We start from the raw sequence: 17,392 nt of genomic DNA on the forward strand, positions 1-17,392 counted from the left end.
TTGCAATCCCGTTGCAGAAAAGTGCTGAGCGAACAGAAATGCGTGAAATATTAAACACGTCTGAAACAATATCCTTACAAACATTGAGCAATAAATACTAAAGCTCCTGGTGTCAAGAAAAATATGGACTATCGCTTGCTAAATCTGTTATTTTGTTTTTAATTTCACACCATGTGTATGCAGGTAGCGTCAATTATGAATGTCATTAGAATACATTTAGAAAGGTTGTAGGCCTATATAAATGTGGACATTTGAAGCGTAGCATCATCTGAAACTTCACTTCAAACTGTTTCATTGCTCTCTACAGCAACTGTTTTTCTTGAAGGTAAATAAGACTTCTCGCTGCTAGTTAATTTAATTGATATTTTAAAAAAGATTTTAAAAAACATGGGAAGTATATTAATGAGATTAAGATGTCTAATTTTAATAAAGAAACATTGAATTGATTGTTTTGGCATTGGTAAGCATTATGTGCAGCATTAACATTTCAGCAATTTTAAAATAACGATTATGTTTAAGTTTACAGACTCAACAAATAGTCAACATACAACAGACATTTTAGTCTTTTTAAAATGTAGATAATTTTTAGCGCAATTTCCATTCTGGAGAATTGCGTTTATTAACTCGTCATTTCTGGGAATGGATGGATGGATGGATGGATGAATGTGTGTCCGGTCTTTAAGTCGTATCTCCTCCTCAACGAAGCAATATCGATGACTAGTTCCAAAAGCAATTATGTTAAGCAAGTTACGAGAATGAGCATAGGCTATAAAAATTCCGGGTTTCTTTCATGTATTTCCCGGAAAAGCCAAAAAACCTCGAAAAAATGCAGTTTTTGGCCCATATCCCGGCAACCAGACCACTTGGCGACTTGAAACATGTACCAATCGATTCCTGTCATAATTTAGAACAATATTGCCAAAGAAAGTTTTCAAAAATATCCTCTCGTTCGGTCACAAATTTTAAAAATACATAAACACCTACAAACCGATCGTTCTTCTAGCTTGAACGCACCCCAACATTATACGTCAGAGCTATTTTTAGATAACATAAGGAAATTGCGCATAAATGTCACTAGACTTTTTTAATTAACTTGTTTTTTAAAGTTGTGTCATATTTTTAGCTTGATAGACCTAAACCTAACCAGAACACAATCCTTAGCTTGATATACCTAAACCTAACAGGAACACAATCCTTAGCTTGATATACCTAAACCTAACAGGAGCACAATCCTTAGCTTGATATACCTAAACCTAACCAGAACACAATCCTTAGCGTGATATACCTAAACCTAAACTTAACACAATCCTTAGCTTGATATATCTAAACCTAACCGGAACACAATCCTTAGCTTGATATACCTAAACCTAACAGGAACACAATCCTTAGCTTGATATACCTAAACCTAACCGGAACACAATCCTTAGCTTGATATACCTAAACCTAAACTTAACACAATCCTTAGCTTGATATATCTAAACCTAACCGGAACACAATCCTTAGCTTGATATAATAATATCTAAACCTAACCGGAACACAATCCTTAGCTTGATATAATAAAATCTAAACCTAACCGGAACACAATCCTTTGCTTCAGATGCGTGACATTTACCTCGCTGTGTTTGTGGCGTCCATTGCCCTTACCCACGGGGCTAACACCAGGCTACAGAGGAAAGATCTGCTGGATGGTCTTCTTGGTGGTGATCTTGTAGGTGGTGTCGTAGATGGTGTCGTCGATGGTGTCGTAGATGGTGTCGTCGATGGTGTAGTTGATGAAAGTGGTCTGTTGGGTGGTCTTCTTGGTGGTGATGTTCTAGATAACCTTCTGGGTCCAATCGGCTCCGTGCTTGGAAATGTTCTAAGTCCTGACTTGGTGGGCAGTCTGTTGAGTGATGTTGGCATTAAATCCATCTTGGACTCTGTGAATAACCTGGTGTCTGCTGTGGTAGGTGTTGTGGATGGGCTACTGAAGGCTGTGTTGGCGGTTCTAGAGGGCGTCGATTTGTCAAACACAAGGTACAGTACAGACATCTTTACGATATTATTTTGTTAACTGCAAAAACTGTTTTAGCTTGAACATTGATCCTAACTGTACTAATTATATCTAAATTACATTATAGAATTCATTACGATATTATTTTATAACTGTAATAGCTATTTTAGTTTTTAAATTATGAAAAAAAGTTAAAGACAAGATATAGTTTCCTTTCTTGCTATCCTAACTGTACTAATAATATCTAATTCGTTTTCCACCTGAAGCGAAGTGATCAAGAAATTTGACGCCATTCCCTGTAACAAACTGTGCCCAGTCTGTGCCCTACTAAAACCAGCTGACATTCAACCAACTTGTACCAGCTACTGTAAGGCCACATGCAGATGGGTGTTTTGATTCATTCAAGCAGGTTGGGTTTTATTAAACACAAATATTTCTGATTTATCAAAGCATTTACTGTTTGAAATAGCGTTAATAAATAATCTTTTTATTTTATAGTAACAATAACATTTCACTTAAATTGATTCGAGTTCTTTTAATTTCATTTTTTCACAGATCGTGATGCTAATCAAGAGATGTGTCGGAAAACTATGTGTTGTGTTTTTCGTCTTATGTTAAACGTTCAATAAAATCTATCTCGCAGGCGTACTTATTTTGGAGTTTTTTTTATTACGGCAGTCACCTGAAATTACTCAAAATTTGACAGAAAACATAATTAGATCTTTTACTTATATTTGAAATTTCGTATATCTATCATAAACAGTACTCAAGTTACAGGCATTTGAAAAACCGAATATATGGAATTTCATCAATCTAGCTTTAAAGATACTGAAGTTATCTTTTAAATCTGTTAACGTTTTCGAGTTTATTAAATTTTAAAACACACCACGAGCAGATCAAATTATCATAAAAGATTAAATCAATCGAATCATTGATTGATCTCGTTAAAAAAAGCATGATCCTGGATTGTTAAAGCTTACTAGCATAAAAATGTTGACAGAATTAAAACTCAAATCACCAGTAAAAATGTTCTCAAAGTAGATGATAATTTAGCTGGCAGCAAAATATGCATGTCGATTAGCAGTTAGTGACAGCAATGAAGAAAATTGTGAAACCACAAATGTTTTTTTTAGAAGTCGAATGTCTAATAAGTCAGCCCTCTACTGTTTACCATATATTTAAACCCGACGAACTATAGTAATTAAACTTATCCATTTGGATTTGGTACAGATTGAGTGCATTTATTTCTGTAACTTTGGTATATGTAGTGATTTTAGTTTGGTTTACACACTATGCTCTGCTACCTCTACTTTCCCCAATGTGAATCAGGTACCCATCAAAACTGAGTGGACTCATGACGTATAATGGTCTTGAGCCAATTTGAGTCAGCAACATTGGAAAAAAAACGACTACCACAAATGAATAGTGGCATAATATATCAATCAAGAACAAACAGTTTAGCAGATATTTTGCAATATGAATAATAACGAAAATTGAAAACAGTGGCATATACCATCGCTCTATACCACTAAAAGGATATGGGGTTAGGTAGGGCTAACCACCAACTTGTCTCAGAAACAGAAAAGCGCAAAATAAATCAACAAAGAAATAATTGGCGACTAGATTTCATTATATGAACCATCTCTAATTTCTATACTAGAGAATACCAGAAATAATTGTTTAATACAGAGTCTTTAAAAAAATTACAAAAGCGCTATAAAGAATGTAAAGTAAATTTTATTAAATATATAATAAAAATATAAAACAGTTTTCCTTGAGGAACATCCATTAGTAGTCGCGGAAACCTGAAAACTAAAACAAAATTTTACAAACTTACATTGTTTAAAAATAGTAAAATTTAATTTTTCTGAGAAATTTGTTGGAGATTTTATTAAATAAATCAGAAGAATTCGTAAAAAAAAAATGTGATGAAACAAACCTCAAAACTGCCAGCGACACGTGGTTTTACAGTAGCTGTAGCAGACAGCTCGAACTTTGGGTCGCTGCAGGATGTTACACACTGGGCACAGTTTGTTACAGGGAATGGCGTCAAATAGCTTGATCATCTCCCTTGATATGGAAACAATGTAGATATTTGTACGGTAATGATCGCAATATAACTTTTTTTTTTCTGCGTTCTTAATTTTTAGTGTTGGAACTGGTTATGCGCCATTTAGGCCGTTGACTCAAATTTCAGCGTGCTTTTCTTTTTGGATTTGCTTCCGTAGCCTTTGTCCAACCAAGAACAAACTACAAGGCAGCAGTTGTTTGATTTTGGACTTGTCTCTCCTAGAAGAGTGGCTGTCCCCAGCTAACGAGCCTCATCTGCCCGAGGGTTTGAACTCGAGACTTTTCGGTTTCGCAACCATGAGCTTTACCGACTCGACAACGCCGACTCAATTCGATGTTGCCAAAGACTTTACAATAAACCGTACGACTTCTACTTCTTTCTCATAGAATTAAGTAAAGGGTAGCTTCATATCACAAGGTGATAGAAAAATAATTATCTATATCCACGTAATGAATCACCTTTTTAGAAAGGGAGACTTATCTAAACCGCGATTACACTTGCAACATGTATACCATACATGTGCGACATGTATAACATACATGTCTTTAAAAAATTAACCAAATTAATATTTTATGAACATATTTTCATACGGAATATATATACTTAATTGTTGCGATGTTTTATTCTAGACATGTGTAGTATACATTTCTTTTAAAAAAACAACTCGCAACAAATTAATACTATACTTTCTTGTTACGAGTTGATTTTTAGACATGTAAAGTATACATAAACTCGGTGTCATATTTTAAAACAAACAATTCTCATAATGTGAATTCTTATACAGCAAATGCAGTAAACAAATAATATCGTTAGGATTTAGTTACTATACTTTTTGTTTGTGGTTATGATCTGATCTAGAACGCTCCACTCTGCGTCTATTAAATTGAGGAATATTCCAATCCTTTTGGCCATGCGGATGCACCAGTCCTCCACTTTAACCGTGAGGGCGGGTAGGTGCCACAGCATTGAGCTGGCCGAAGCTACGACATCATTAACTCCACTCATCACCTCAGACAGGATCTCATCTAAAGCGTCTTGAAAAGTTTCATTGGCTTCAGTTTCTTGTCCAAATGCTATGGACGCTACGAGCACTGCTAGGTACAGATTGCGCATCTGGAAATAATTCTCACATTTAAAAAGTTTTTCGAGGAAACGTGTTTTTTTTTGTAGTAATATATCACAACAAATTAAAAAATTCTAAATTAAAATGTAGAATACTAAAAATTAAAAAATTAAAATAACTTTACTCAAAGATTTGATCGCTTAAATATATAAGAGATCTCATGAGCGACCAAAGTTTTTAATTTTAGTAATTCGTTCAAAATCTAGTTGACACTACATAGGCTACAACTGAAAATATTTGCGGTATTATACATTCGGTCTATCCTTGTGTTCTTGCACATTAATCTCCGGAATGTATAGGCACACAATCTGGTCTAAACACCGAGTTTATGTAACAGGTGATCTCTAAAATTGATCTCTAACAATTTCCTGGTCGAAAATAGGTAACGAAATCTATCAACCGTGAAGTGAAAATAGTTCACACTTGACAGCCCTCTCATGAAGCGATCGCTAGTATTTTTTAAATCTCCCCTAATGGATATTGTAATTGAATAAAGTAATTTGTAAATTAAATTGTCTCTCCAATTAGAATAAAAAGTAAATATTCTTGCATCGTCATGCATGATCTACTATAGTGCCAAATTTCAGGTCAATCGGACAGATTTCTAGCGAGTAAAAATAAAAAGACTTTTTTAAAAATCTCACAAAAAAAAACATTTGAAGAAAAATGCTTTATTACATTCACAAATTTAAAAAAAGTCACAAATTAAAAAATGGGCTGAAAAGTAAAATAAATAAATTTTGTTTTGGTGTAGCTTTATTCAAGTTAATGCTGGTATGACTAAAATATTCGCCTTAAAATCCATCCTGTAAATTGTGATCTCTAAAACTAAGTTAACTTCCCCTTATTCGTTCATGGTCGACGAAATCAGCCAACGTTGAACCTAGAAGAGTTCACCCTCAACAACCTTCTGATCAACCAATCACTAGTCCATATAGTTATCTTGTTAACTCCCCTTTTTTATTTTTTGAAATTAGTGATTGTTTAATTAAATGACTAAATGTCGAATTACCCAATTTTAGTTAATTCGGACGATAAGAAGTGGGTTAAATTAAGATTGCAAGATTTGCGTAATCACACACACACACACACACAAACACACGCACGCACACACACAGACAAACTTTTTGAGAAAACTAGATAAAATCCCTTAAAATAAACCAATATGGGCTTATTCTTTGGGCTTCCTACAAGCTTGTAAAATGCTGTTCTATTTATAGGAGCAAGGTACCCTAGACAAAAAGTCTTGCTTATATCAACAACTTCATCAGACCAGACGAGCCAAGTTAGGAGGATAGTTCACATCTTGATCTGATTGCTTTAAGTGGAAACAAACTTGATATAATAGCAATAACACTTGCACATTCTACTCCAAAAGTCACGTGTTCGTAATCAGGCCTCAAAACCCGGAGGATTATTGGCTAAGATCGACTTTTAATTGTCAGTCCAATTAACCTAATTGTTGCCGTGTCAACTGACATCAACTTTTAATTGTCAGTCCAATTAACCTAATTGTTGGCGTGTCAACTGACATCAACTTTTAATTGTCAGTCCAATTAACCTAATTGTTGCCGTGTCAACTGACATCAACTTTTAATTGTCAGTCTAACCAGCCTGTGGGGTCATTCATAAATGACGTCACGCTTTTTTTGGCCGATTTTTACCACCCCCTCTCCCCTTCGTCACATATGCTCACAAAAAGCCACCACCAAAATGACGTCACACCTCAGCCTACACCCCCCCCCCCCTCCCCAGAATAGCAGTTTAATGTTTCTTAAAATACGATATTTTTCCAAAATCTTGTCTGAATTCTATCAACATAGAATTCAGACAAGATTTTGGAGTATTTTTAATCAATTCTTATTACAATTTATTAAAACAGTTTTAAAACGCGATATAACGGCTATAGTTCGTTTTCTAACATTGCTTTTTTATAATGCAAAAGTGTGACGTCACACCATATGAACACCCCCCTTCCACTCATCTCACAACGTCACAAAATTACGGAGCCCCCTCTCCCCTACAAGTGTGACGTCATTTATAGACGACACCCCCCTCCCCCCCCCCCCCCCCCCCCAATAGTTGCTGTGTTCAAGTAGATCAACTTTTAATTGTCAGTCTAACTAGCTTGATTGTTGCAGCAATTTCCCCATAGCCTTGAAAAAATTGATGGGAAACCCATTTCACTTAAAATAAGTTGTAAGCACACGAAGTCACATTGTAGAGAGATGTGTTTAATCTGTAGATATGTTGTCGCCGGCCCATACCCAGCACGTTAAGAAATCGGCCAGTTTGTATGAAAGTAAAGCTATTTTAGTCAAAGAAATAATGTAATATTCAAAACACTTTAAGAAAGCATGAAGAACGGTTTCTTGAACGCGAGCAGGACATTAACATCCTTTTAATTAACCCGGCATCCCCAGCTTTAATTAATTAATCACTGTAAATTACCATAAATAATTTTGCCCAATGCTAATTACTTGACACTCGAGATTTTATAAACATGTCATAGGTCCTTTCAAAACGCGTAGTAAAATAACAACGTTACATTTTATTCATAATGTTATACGATAAATTCATTTCACAATCACTTTCCATAATTGTTTGTTGAATTAGAGCAGGGGTCGGCAACCTTTTGAAGCGGAAGAGCCAAAAGTTACAATTTTCAAAATTTCCCTGGTTTTAAAGAGCCACTAACTTTTTTTATTTCAAATATTTTATTATTTTATTAAGATTATTAGTATTTGTTCAAGGAGCTGGAGAGCCGCATCTTGATATCAAAAGAGCCGCATGCGGCTCGCGAGCCGCAGGTTGCCGACCCCTGAATTAGAGTAAAACAGGCTGATTCTGCTAAACGATATTTAACAAAGACTACAAATTAAAGATTACGTTTAATTTATGTTTACCCTGAATCTTCCAATGGCAATCAAAACGACTGTACAGGCTATAGAGAAAAGTACGTACGATAAAATGTCCAAAGGGTAATGTTTCAATATTCAAAGCATCGTGTTATTCGGTGCAGTTTAAATTATTATAATCGGTAATTTCCATTACTTATATATATATTAATTTTAAAAATAAATGTAAATATGTAGTAATAGAGTCTTAGATGACCTAATGATATAGACTTGTGTGTAATCATCTGCTTTATTTCTGACCTTGCTGAGCTGATACGTCCTTTATTGAAAATGTTCAGGTTTACTTGTACCATGAAAAAATGACGAGGTAAAATTACCTTGGCAATAATTAGCTTCATGCAAAATAGATCAGCATCAACAACAACGCGAGTGTCTTGTTTAAGCTTCAGGCATACATCAAAGTAAAAATAATAACAATAATACTGAGAGGTGGATTTTATTGAATGCTTAGCACAAGACGAAATACATTGAATATTTTTCCAAGAGAGGACTTGACGTTAATATCTGTGGAGCAACACATAGTAAAAAAAAAATTGTTAGAAAATTGCAAGGTCTAAAAGAATGTAATAGTTTTATTAAATGGTGTTTTTGTAAATAGGATAAAAAATAATGAAATTTAAAACCCAACCTGCTTGAATGAATCAAAACACCCATCGGCATGTTGCCTTACAGTAGCTGGTACAAGTTGGTTGAAGTTCAGCTGGTTTCAGGAGGGCACACACTGGGCACAGTTTGTTACAGGGAATGGCGTCAAATTTCTTGATCACTTCGCTTTAGGTGGAAACGAATAAGATATAATTAGTACAGTTAAGATAGCAAGAAAGGAAACTGAATCTTGTCTTAAACTTTTTTTCATAATTTAAAAACTAAAATAGCTATTAAAGTTAACAAAATAATATCGTATAGAATTCTATAATGTAATTTGGATATAATTCGTACAGTTAGGATCAATAGTATTTCGTCGAACGGATTATTTTCATAATGTTCAAACTAAAACAGTTTTTTGAAGTCAACAAAATAATATCGTAAAGATGTCTGTACTGTACCTTGTGTTGGACAGATCGACGCCCTCTAAAACCGCCAACACAGCCTTCAGTAGCTCATCCACAACACCTACCACAGCAGACACCAGGTTATTCACAGAGTCCAAGATGGATTTAATGCCAACATCACTCAACAGACTGCCCACTACGTCAGAACTTAGTACATTTCCAATCACGGAGCTGATTAGACCGCTCGGACCCACAAGGTTATCTAGAACATCACCACCAAGAAGACCACCCAACAGACCACCTTCATCAACTAAACCATCGACGACACCATCTACGACACCATCTACGACACCATCTACGACACCACTTACAAGATCACCACCAAGAAGACCATCCAGCAGATCTTTCCTCTGTAGCCTGGTGTTAGCTCCGTGGGTAAGGGCAATGGACGCCACAAACACAGCGAGGTAAATGACACGCATCTGAAGCAAAAGATTGTGTTCCGGTTAGGTTTAGATATTATTATATCAAGCTAAGGATTGTGTTCCGGTTAGGTTTAGGTATATCAAGCTAAGGATTGTGTTAAGGTTAGGTTTAGGTATATCAAGCTAAGGATTGTGTTCCGGTTAGGTTTAGATATCTTTTAATCATAGGATTTTGTTCTGGTTAAGTTTAGGTATATCAAGCTTAAATTAATTAAACAGTTTACAGAAGATAATTTTAGTTTTAAAATTTTAACTGCGTTAATTTTTTATACGCAAAAAGAAGCAAAACACATTATGTAATTTCTAATTTAATGTTTATTTTACATTTAAGTCCCACATATCACTACCTAACACTGACATACTGTCACATCTAAAAGACATTTTATTATCATTCTCATGTTAACAAGCAGATTTGTGGTAAGCTAACTTTTAAATATTTACCTTCAAATTAATATTTCAGGCGAGGTTGCTAGATCGTCAGGTAGGTTGCTGGTAGGTTGCTGGTAGGTTGCTGATGATACTAGGTTCAAGAGTCCCCATATTTATATACCAATTCTTTAAATAAATTCAAATGAAATAGTTTTTTTATCTGTCATGCGCAGAGTGTAAAATTAAACGAGTAATGGCCTCAATATTAGCGGCCCGTACCATTACGTGTGTTGCTTGTCTCAGCTCAATGCTAGATAAGAGTAAAATTAAACGAGTAATGGCCTTAGTATTAGCGGCCCCTACCATTATGAGTGTCCTGGGTGTTGCTGCAAACAGCTCACGGCTAGATAAGAGAAATATTAGACAGTGGCCAGGACATTTTTTTTGTATAAAGTGTGAAAAGTTTTTCAGATAAAGCTGTTTAATTAAGACACGGATTTAATAGGTTTTCAGGCAGGTAGTGATGGTGAGTAGATTGAGAGCAACTGGTGAAGTTTGAATATGTTAGTTGTTGTAGTGTGTTTTATGTTTGTGCATGTTTGATTATTGTATTGGACTAAGAAATGGTTATGTTAAAGGAAATTTTGTGTTTTTATGTTTTGACTTTTTTGGTCTGTGCACATGTGTGACGGCTCTAAAATGTGTCGGGTTTGTTTAGTTGTCACATACAGAGATTCTGCTACATGATCGTCACTTTGGTCCGAGCGTCGTAGCCAGGTCACATGATCTCAAGGATTATATGTGTAACCAAGATGGCGGAGGGGGGGGGGGGGAGAAGAAAGGGTTAGTTGTAAAACACAATATGCATTATATCTCTTTGTAGAAAAGTATAAAAAACGACTCCCCAATTCCATTGATATGCTTATATACCTAAATTATGTATAATATATATATATATATATATATATATATATATATATATATATATATATATATATATATATATATATATATATAGCAATTTTTGAAAACGTTAGTGGAAATGATTTCACATGCGACATTGCATTGTAATGCTACATTTTTAGACCTGACAATCAATAAGGCAGGTGAAGTAGAGTTTGCCTTTATCTTGACCAAGGCATATGAAGCTATAGTGTTTTCAACAGTAGGCCCTCAACTCGTTAGGACTCAGGTCTGTATGACTTGCCCTACCTCCCGACCACACTGCTCCATGCTCTAATGCAGGGGTCTCCAAACTATGGCCCGTGGGCTGGATGCTGCCCACAAAGTCCTCTCATCCGGCCCGCGGAGATCTTTTTGTCAACGGAAAAAAAACGTTTGTTGGTGATGGCTGAGAAACTTTGCTCAGAAAAATCACGACATGCCTGGAAGAAACTGGCCCCCGAACTGAAATTTGATAGTTAATGCGGCCCTCGGACTGAAAAGTTTGGAGACCCCTGCTCTAAATTGTAAACATTAACAGTAACGTTTCAAGAAAAACAGTTTAAATTAGATATTTGGAAGTTGATTTTATTTTGAAAAAAAAGTTTTTCCAGATGTTATTTCAGATATTCTTGGTACATCGCCTCTTCTATACCTGTTGATAGAAAGAGAGAATACAAGTGTGTATATATTAGAGATAATTGTATCAATGGCGCATATCCAATTGACACGTTTACTTTATTGTGTTGGAGGGGATACCTTCCAACACTAAAATTAAGAACGAAGAAGAAGAAGAAGAAGCATAAATCATACAAAATTGTTTTAATAGAGTTTACTAATTACAGAAACAATAAATTTGTATTAAAATTAAATTATATAGTTATAAAGCACTGATTATTTGTTTTTTTATTTTCATAGTAGAAACTTTTATATTGGCGTTAGTGAGAAGTTTGTCAAAAGTGTTTTGAACCAACCTGAATGGATGCATCAAAACACCCATTTGCACGCGGCCTTTACAGTGGATGGTACAAGTGGATCGAAGTTCAAGTGGTTTCAGTAGGGCACAGTCTGGGCAAAGTTTGGTACAGGGAATGGCCTCAAATCTCTGGATCACATCTCTATACGTGGAGATGAATGAGGATACAGTTAGCACTAGTGAGATGGTGTGGTCTAGTGGGATAGCGCACATGTGCTGACCCGAGTTCGGAGCCAGGATGTGCGAGGCTATGGTGGGGGGGGGGGGGAGCAAAAAACTTCTAGGAAGCCACAAGTAGTACCCAGAAAATGCGCAAATGGAAACCTGCGCAATCAGAAAATGCTCAAATATAAATTAACTATACTAATACGCTTTAAAATTTGTAGCAACATGTGGGGGGGGGGGGGGATGTGGTTATATTGTGCTAGATGTACATGTGGTCATGATTTGTTAATGTCTATAAATGCTCCATTCAAGAAAACAAAAATCCCCATTGCGCACTTATCTGTGGCCACTTTTTTTGTGCGCAGTTACCAGGTTGCGCCGTTTTCCGGTTTTCCCCCAAGGGTCAAGCGTATGATAATTTGGGCTAGGGAACAACTTGTCTCATGATCCGACTCCGTTCTGCTTGGCTAACGGGTATAGTTTGAGTCGATCATGGAGGGAGAGAGAGGAAAAGGAGTAGGAAGAGACAGAGAGAGGGACAGAGAGGGAGAGAGGGAGTAAAAAAATGAGAAAGAGGAGACTGAAAAAGATAGGGAGAGAAAAAGAGGGAGATGGTGACGGGGAGGGAGAAAAAATTAAGAGGGGGAGGAAGATTATATGGGGGTGACTGAGAAAGATGGGAGAAGGGAGGTTTAAGAAGATAAAGAGAGAGAGAGAGAGAGAGAGAGAGACAGAAAGAGAGAATGATCACTGACATAGCCACCAAATATAAAATAAATGATATCAAAATAAATAATTTTTGTATAAAGTTAAACTTAGTATAGTTTGGACAATGGAAGCTGTAAAGATGTCTGTAATGTACCTTTGGTTTGAAGGGTCGACACCCTCAAGAACGACGCCCTCCTCCTTCATTAACCAGCTCATCAGTTCTGAGATTAAATAATACAGTTCCATCATCAAATATAAGAGATCAAGTATGCAGCTAAGCATCTCGAGGAAAGGAACTGTGCCATCGTTAGCCCTATCCACAGGATGAAACATCAAATTATCAAGAGGATCATCTACCGTTTTCTTGGGCTGGGTCTCGAGGCCAAGTGCGACGGACACCAAGAGCACAATTAGGTACAATAAGGCGCATCTGTAACAACATACAACATATGTAACTAATATGGGAGGGACATAAAAAAATATATGTAACAACATACAACATATTTAACTAACGTGGGTTGGGACTTATTAAGAGCTAAACAACATACAACATAGTTAACTAATGTGGGTAGAGACATAGAACATCTGAAATAACATAAACATATGTAACTAACGTGGGGAGGGACATAGAAAATATCTGTAACAACATACAACATTTGTTACTAAGGTGGGGGGGGGTGACATAGAAAAACATCCGTAACAACAACATCCGTAACAACATACAACAATATCTGTAACAACATGCAACATATGTAACTAACGTGTGAGGGACATAGAAAATATCTGTAACAACATACAACATATTTAACTAACGTGGGTTGGGACATATTAAGAGATAAGCAACATACAACATATTTAACTAATGTGGGGAGAGACATAGAACATCTGAAACAACATACAACATATTTACCTAACGTGGGAGAGACATAGAAAACATCTGTAACAACATACAACATATTCAACTAACGTGGGAGAGACATAGAAAACATCTGTAACAACATACAACATATGTAACTAACGTGGGAGGGACATAGAAAATATCTGTAACAACATACAACATATGTAACTAACGTGGGAGGGACATAGAAAACATCTGTAAGAACATACAACATATGTAACTAACGTGGGAGGGACATAGAAAATATCTGTAACAACATACAACATATTTAACTATCGTGGATTGGGGCAGATAGACTATAGAGAACATGACACAACATACAACATCCTTAACTAGCGTGGGTTGGGACGTGATTGTTTGCGGATAAAAAGGTGTACTGAACATGTATGGGCTGGACATCTCGAGAAAAAGACAACAGGGAAGTCCAATGGAGAGACGTGAAGGTGCCAGGAGAATAGAGCCGGACTGTCTTAAGAAAATTGCAGGAAACTGGCCAGAAAGTTGCCAGAGACAGAGCCTGTGTGCTGGAACACTGAAGTGATAAGATGGGTGTATGGGCTCCCAGCATAAGAGCTGTTAAAACTGCTGACTTACGGTATGGAGCGAGGCCCGCCAAGCGTAAATGCCAGGGTTTTATCTACAATTTATATAACAGAAAATTTGGATGAACGCTTGAATGAGATGGAATTAGTGGGATGGCGTAACGTGCATGGGCTTAACCCCCCCCCCCCCTTACACATTACCCCCTGTTAATTATCCCGTTGTGATGCTCATTAATTACTCCTCAATCATTCTCGGGGAATACTTATACATATTTTGGGCCTTTCTGAAATCAACAATTACATAATAACTCATATTTTATGAATAATGCTACATTTTAAAACGGAATATTTTTTTCAAACTTCAAACTTTAAACAACGGCATTATAACCATTCATTTCACCAACATATGTCTTGGGTCTTTGTTAAATACTAGTAGAAATTGTATTTATTTATAAACCTATTTCTACTACACTATACCCAATTAAGTTTGTTAATTAAAAATTGTATTCGACGTATATTTACCCTGACCCCCGATGATCCACAAGCCAGGTAGTTAGATAGGCGTGCTTTCACGATGACTTTTTAGAAGGCTGATGTTTTTAATTTTTGTAATGAAAGTTTTGCGCTATTCGGTGCGGTCTAAATGAATAGAATCGGTTTTTTCCCATAACGATCTACACCATTTTAAAAAGCTAATGTTTTTTTTTTAATTGAAAGCATTGCGTTATTTGGATCTAATCGGAAATTCCCATAAGTATCTAAAGAAGGTTAGGCATAATGTTTTTTTATATTGAAAGCATTGCGTTATTCGGTGAAGTTAAAATGGATATAATCGGTAATTTCTATAAACATCAACAACAATTTTAACTATATGTTCTCAAATAATTAAACATTAAATATTTACATTGTAAAAAAAAAATTTAATAAATATTTTAATCTGTGTGTATGTAGTAAAGGGATTTTGAAAAAAAAATCAAACAAATTAAATTCTATAATTTTCTTAGTTATTTCCCTTTGTGAAGTTGCCGGCTCTTTAGTATCGGACTATATCAAGGTATGTTCACTAAGTGAGACGGTGGCAAAGTGGGACCACCAGTGGCAAAGTGGGACCATCGAGAGATGGCAAAGTGGGACCATCGAGAGGTGGCAAAGTGGGACCATCGAGACGGTGGCAAATGGGACCATCGAGATGGTGGTAAAGTGGAACCATCGGTGGTAAAGTGGGACCATCGGGACGGTGGTAAAGTGGGACCATCGAGACGGTGGGTGGGACCATTGGTGGCAAAGTGGGACCATCGAGACGGTGGTAAAGTGGGACCATCGAGATGGATGTAAAGTGGGACCATCGAGATGGTGGTAAAGTGGGACAATCGAGTGATGGCAAAGTGTGATGATGCAATAAAAACACCTATTTCACATTACGAACCTGTAGAACTTCCTTTTTGAAAATTATTTCACGTGTTTTGACATTAATGTGGCTAATTTAATGTTATCATCATTTTATTGGTCTTTTTGCATTTTTGTGTTTTATACTTTCATATAAATTGCTGTTTTTTGTTGTTTAAAAGTAAGATTACTCAGTCTTTTGATGGTTTGTTTATTACGTTTAAGACATTCTTGAAGTATATCTCCCAACAATTATGTGTAAAAAAAATCTATATGACATTATAAAATGCTAAAATCAATAAAATATTACTAAATACTATTTACTGTGAGGTATATTAACTGAGATATTTTGTCTGAGATCATTTGTCTATGGCAGGGGTCTCCAAACTACGGCCCGCGGGCCAGATGCGGCCCGCGAGGTCCTCTCATCCGGCCCGCGGAGATCTTTTTGTCCACGGAAAAAAACGTTTGTTGGTGATGGCTGAGGAATTTTGCCCAGAAAAATCAAAGACATGCCTGGAAGAAACTGGCCCCCGAACTGAAATTTGATAGTTAATGCGGCCCTCGGACTGAAAAGTTTGGAGACCCCTGGTCTATGGTATCATTTGTCCTGATTTATTTTGTCCTGGTATCTTTTGTCCGCGAGATCATTTGTCCTTTCATGACAAATGATCTCAGTACAAATAATCTCAGACAAAATATCTCAGACAATATATCTCACTGGTAATTGTTCTCAGGACAAATGATCTCAGGACAAATGATCTCAGAACAAATGATCTCAGGACAAATGATCTCAGGACAAATGATCTCAGGACAAATGATCTCAGGACAAATGATCTCAGGACAAATGATCTCAGGACAAATGATCTCAAGGACAAATGATCTCAAGGACAAATGATCTCAGGACAAATGATCTCAGGACAAATGATCTCAAGGACAAATGATCTCAATGACAAAAGATATCAGGGGCGCTAAAAACTTTAGCCAAAGCTGGAGGTTATAAAACATTAGTTGAACTACAGACATGTTACACCCTACAAAATTTCTGTAATCAAAAACACCCAGGCCCACCAGAGGCGTAGCGACCCGTTTCGGCGCCCGGGGACAAACTTTCAATTTGGCCCCCCCCCCCCCCCCCCCCCCCCCCACCATATACTTTTAAAATATTTATAATGCAAAACTGCAGCTAAAATGAGCTTTTCATTTTTTTTAAAACCTATTTCGGCGCCCTCTAGGGTCGGCGACCGGGGACATGTACCTCCCCCCTTCCTCTCCCTCGCTACGCCTCTGTGGCCCACACACATACACACACACAAACCTAACTAGCCTTATCACCTCATTAAAGTAACACCGATCAGTTTTCGCGTCTGATCATTTAAACTTTAATTGTTTTCATCCTGCATAAGATCGAACTTTTATGTTCGATAATTCCCCTCCTCCCCCCTCCCCAAACATCTTTGAATAATCAAGGCACTGACGATAAAACAAAACAAATAAAAAATTAGTCAATATTTTAGTTGACCCGCTTTGATACGCTTGAGACAATGAAATATATAGCCTGCACGTCAAAAATCAATGGATCACTTTTTACTTTTATTGCTGAACTAATATCGATCCCACCGATTGATTGTATGTGTTTATATAGTCAGTGCGTCGTGATGAAATAAACAATAAGCTGTGTCTGTGGTTAAAGGTGTTTCATATTTGATACTTGGCTTAATATGTGGTGTTAGTTGTGTAGGAAGTGTTTTGAGGTGTTTGTATATCTTACACATCTGTGTGGGTAATAAATGTGTGGGTGGAAGTGGTGTATGTATACATAAT

At 36.5% G+C, this 17,392-nt stretch overlaps 4 protein-coding genes across 4 annotated transcripts; 1 reads left to right on the forward strand and 3 right to left on the reverse strand.

Annotated features, from left to right (window-relative positions):
- The first annotated feature begins 269 nt into the window (after window positions 1–269).
- LOC131927298 (uncharacterized) lies at window positions 270–2,639 on the forward strand. Its single transcript, XM_059283081.1, has 4 exons — window positions 270–325; window positions 1,598–2,016; window positions 2,260–2,402; window positions 2,549–2,639. The coding sequence occupies exons 2-3, from the start codon at window positions 1,598–1,600 to the stop codon at window positions 2,387–2,389; spliced, it is 549 nt and encodes a 182-aa protein (XP_059139064.1). The 5' UTR covers window positions 270–325; the 3' UTR covers window positions 2,390–2,402; window positions 2,549–2,639.
- A 1,073-nt stretch (window positions 2,640–3,712) lies between these two features.
- LOC131927275 (uncharacterized) lies at window positions 3,713–8,153 on the reverse strand. The gene is made up of 4 exons (XM_059283038.1): window positions 8,094–8,153; window positions 4,894–5,177; window positions 3,933–4,063; window positions 3,713–3,805 (listed from the first exon to the last, which is right to left on the reverse strand). Exons 2-3 carry the CDS (start codon window positions 5,175–5,177, stop codon window positions 3,934–3,936), a joined length of 414 nt encoding a protein of 137 aa, XP_059139021.1. The 5' UTR covers window positions 8,094–8,153; the 3' UTR covers window positions 3,713–3,805; window position 3,933.
- A 376-nt stretch (window positions 8,154–8,529) lies between these two features.
- On the reverse strand, window positions 8,530–10,110 carry LOC131927297 (uncharacterized). Its single transcript, XM_059283080.1, has 4 exons — window positions 10,024–10,110; window positions 9,152–9,579; window positions 8,734–8,876; window positions 8,530–8,609 (listed from the first exon to the last, which is right to left on the reverse strand). Exons 2-3 carry the CDS (start codon window positions 9,577–9,579, stop codon window positions 8,747–8,749), a joined length of 558 nt encoding a protein of 185 aa, XP_059139063.1. The 5' UTR covers window positions 10,024–10,110; the 3' UTR covers window positions 8,530–8,609; window positions 8,734–8,746.
- A 1,368-nt stretch (window positions 10,111–11,478) lies between these two features.
- On the reverse strand, window positions 11,479–13,569 carry LOC131927280 (uncharacterized). The gene is made up of 4 exons (XM_059283044.1): window positions 13,556–13,569; window positions 12,897–13,172; window positions 11,868–12,011; window positions 11,479–11,548 (listed from the first exon to the last, which is right to left on the reverse strand). Exons 1-4 carry the CDS (start codon window positions 13,567–13,569, stop codon window positions 11,482–11,484), a joined length of 501 nt encoding a protein of 166 aa, XP_059139027.1. The 3' UTR covers window positions 11,479–11,481.
- Window positions 13,570–17,392: the final 3,823 nt, after the last annotated feature.

Source organism: Physella acuta, unplaced genomic scaffold (assembly GCF_028476545.2).
Source record: "Physella acuta isolate Inbredline_101_S28 unplaced genomic scaffold, ASM2847654v3 ptg001394l, whole genome shotgun sequence".
Classification (NCBI taxonomy): domain Eukaryota; kingdom Metazoa; phylum Mollusca; class Gastropoda; family Physidae; genus Physella; species Physella acuta.